The sequence below is a fragment of the Cardiocondyla obscurior genome, linkage group LG25 (genome assembly GCF_019399895.1).
Source record: "Cardiocondyla obscurior isolate alpha-2009 linkage group LG25, Cobs3.1, whole genome shotgun sequence".
In the NCBI taxonomy this organism is placed as follows: Eukaryota; Metazoa; Arthropoda; class Insecta; order Hymenoptera; family Formicidae; genus Cardiocondyla; species Cardiocondyla obscurior.
The window spans coordinates 2,718,376-2,721,121 of NC_091888.1; the positions used below are offsets into that span (position 1 = coordinate 2,718,376).

At 34.0% G+C, this 2,746-nt stretch overlaps 1 protein-coding gene across 1 annotated transcript; it reads right to left on the reverse strand.

The window, feature by feature from the left end:
• Window positions 1-274: 274 nt before the first annotated feature.
• Window positions 275-2,052, reverse strand: LOC139111739 (putative nuclease HARBI1). The gene is made up of 5 exons (XM_070672209.1): window positions 1,272-2,052; window positions 1,100-1,185; window positions 806-928; window positions 469-751; window positions 275-393 (listed from the first exon to the last, which is right to left on the reverse strand). Exons 1-5 carry the CDS (start codon window positions 1,558-1,560, stop codon window positions 275-277), a joined length of 900 nt encoding a protein of 299 aa, XP_070528310.1. The 5' UTR covers window positions 1,561-2,052.
• Window positions 2,053-2,746: the final 694 nt, after the last annotated feature.

A 2,746-nucleotide genomic window follows, 5' to 3' on the forward strand; every position in this document is an offset into this window, starting at 1 on the left:
TATTTTATGTTATATAGTTTATTTGTACATTATATGGAATTATTAAAATAAATATGTGTAATAATTTAAAATTTAATAATGTATTTTATTTAAAACCAAATTTTTATTCGGGAAGTAAATGCATTACATAATGGCGAATCAAGAGTTTTTCGGGATAGAATAAATCCGTTTAAACTTTACAATGAACGAGAATTTCGATAGAGATATCGGTTGTACAATAAATATGTGCATTATGTGCTGACATTATTGGAAGATAAGTTAACTCTGCTAGCGATTAGGAGAAATGCCTCTGCACAAATTCTTGACGAAAATGATTATGACCATGCTGCTCCTGTGATTCCACATCTTGGTCATCTTCATCTTCTTCGTCATCGTCCTCATTTGAATCTGCGTCTGTAACATAAACAATTTGTTTTAATATATTGATTTTAATATTAATAATTACTTATTAAAAAATTTTATTTTTACCATATGCGTTGTTATCACAAAATTTCTTTCGGATATTATATAAAACAGCCATCGCTATGGTGGATGCTTTAGCAGTATCCAGGGAGATCTGCATTCCATTTCGAAGGGCACGAAACATGCTTTTCCACTCTCCAAAGCAGCGTTCAACGATGATCCGGGTCCGTATATGGGATGAATTGTATCGCTCCTCAGGAAGATTTTGTGGTTGTAATATCGGTGTCAGAAGGTATGGTTTGCATGGGTACCCGGAATCCCCAAGCAAGATACCTTTTCTTCTGCCTGACTAAAAAATAAAAAATATACATTAAATTATAATTTAATTAAATATAATATTAACTGTTAATAAGATTATCTCTAACTCTTCCTTGAGGGAACATAAATCCCAAATACGTGCATCATGAGCACTGCCTCTCCATCGAGCAACAATATCTAAAATTCGTTTCTCTGCATCGCAAACCACCTGGATGTTTAACAAATAGAAACCCTTCCGGTTTATGTATAACGCAGCTTGTTCCTGGTTAGGGCATTTTATTGGCACATGTGTGCAATCAATACAGCCCACAACCGAAGGAAAACGAGCTACGTTATAAAATTCTTTCTGAAGGGTTTTCATTTGAGGTGGGAACTTCACGAATTCTGGCAATAATCTTGCCAAAACTCGTGAAACTGATGCGACGATTTTAGATACTGTTGGCTGCGATACTCCATGCAGATCTCCTGTAATTAAAATATAATAATTAAAAACTTCAATTAAAAAATATATTTAAAATAATAAATAATAAAAATGCATTTAAATAACTTACCCAGTTTAATTTGATAACATCTTTTCGCATAATAACGCAGAGTGATAAGGACTAGCAAAGTTGGTAGTATAACATTTCTCCTAATTGCTAATGGAGTGAACCTAGATTTCACTAATGTTACCACATAATGCACACATTCCTTGGACAGCCGGTATCTCTGTCGAAATTCTCGTTCATTATAAAGTTCAAACGGATTTGTTTTATCCCGAAAAACTCTTGGTTTGCAAGGACGTAATTCATTTACTTCCCGAACTTCTGCAGCGTTATCAATCGCCTCGGCTAAGTTCATAATTGATACTTTAGTTATGTATCATGATACACGTGCTAAATACCGAGTTCTTATTACACACAGCACTTCAATCATCTTTATATATACGCGCATTTTTAAAATTAAAATTTTTTTTAATCGTTCTATATATAAGGTGTTTATTTTCTCCTCAGAGGTACACCGGGACTTTCGCTTCCCCAATTTTCTGTTTACAGTTTCATAAAATATATCTTCAAACTTCATTCTTATCTCTAAACTATTTCTACTTTTATAATCTTCTTTCTTCTTACAGCCGTTTCCTGAAAGTAAAAACTTATATCTACGCCTTTTTCCTATTCTATTACCTACGCGTCGAGAGAGAGAAAGATCACACCTCCATTCATACTTTACATTGTTTTGCCTTAATTCTACCTTAAATTCTATCTTTGGACCCCCGCTTCCGACGCTTTTTCTTTCATACTTTCAATCACTTCTATTTTTTTCCCTTGTTCTTTCCAAATTTTCCAACCAATCTATCCCCTTTTTTAATCGTTCTAATACAATTAATTTTACTACACGGAGTTTCGTTTACTCCTAAAAACTTTGCGTATATCGTTTTGTTAAATAAATTTAATTAATTAATGTCGATTACTAATTAGTTAATTCGCGATACGGGTCCACCTGTCAAATCGCATAGGTGCCGCCATATTGGATTTTCGATAAATGTGTTGCTAAATGTGCTACAGACCACATTTAACGGCACATTCAGCGGAAGCCTATAAATGTGCTATAAAAGTGGGTTCAGAATAGCTTTTTCGAGATAAAAGCGCACATTTAGGCTAAAAGTGACTGTCACTTTTAAGGGTGCCTCTAAATGTGAGCTCAGAATACGACCACTTTTATAAAACTACTTTTAGAGGCGCTTTTAACTAAAGGCGCCTCTAAAAGTGAGCTCAGAATGTGGGCCATAGGGTACAGGAAGAGTACGCTTCTGAATGTAATTTTTTATGTGTCTAGGGAACCTCCTTTATTTATAAGAAGTAAGTAATTAGCTAGGAATTTTTTATTTAGATCGGCGGTATCTGAAGGCAATTACTTAATTGCTCTTTTAGAAAAACTAAAGGACATTATTGAATATCAGGGTCCAGTTGATGCATTCAATAACTCCCTTTTATTCTTAGCATTTCTAGATCTGGAGGACAAGTTCAGATTCCTACCTACTTCTTAA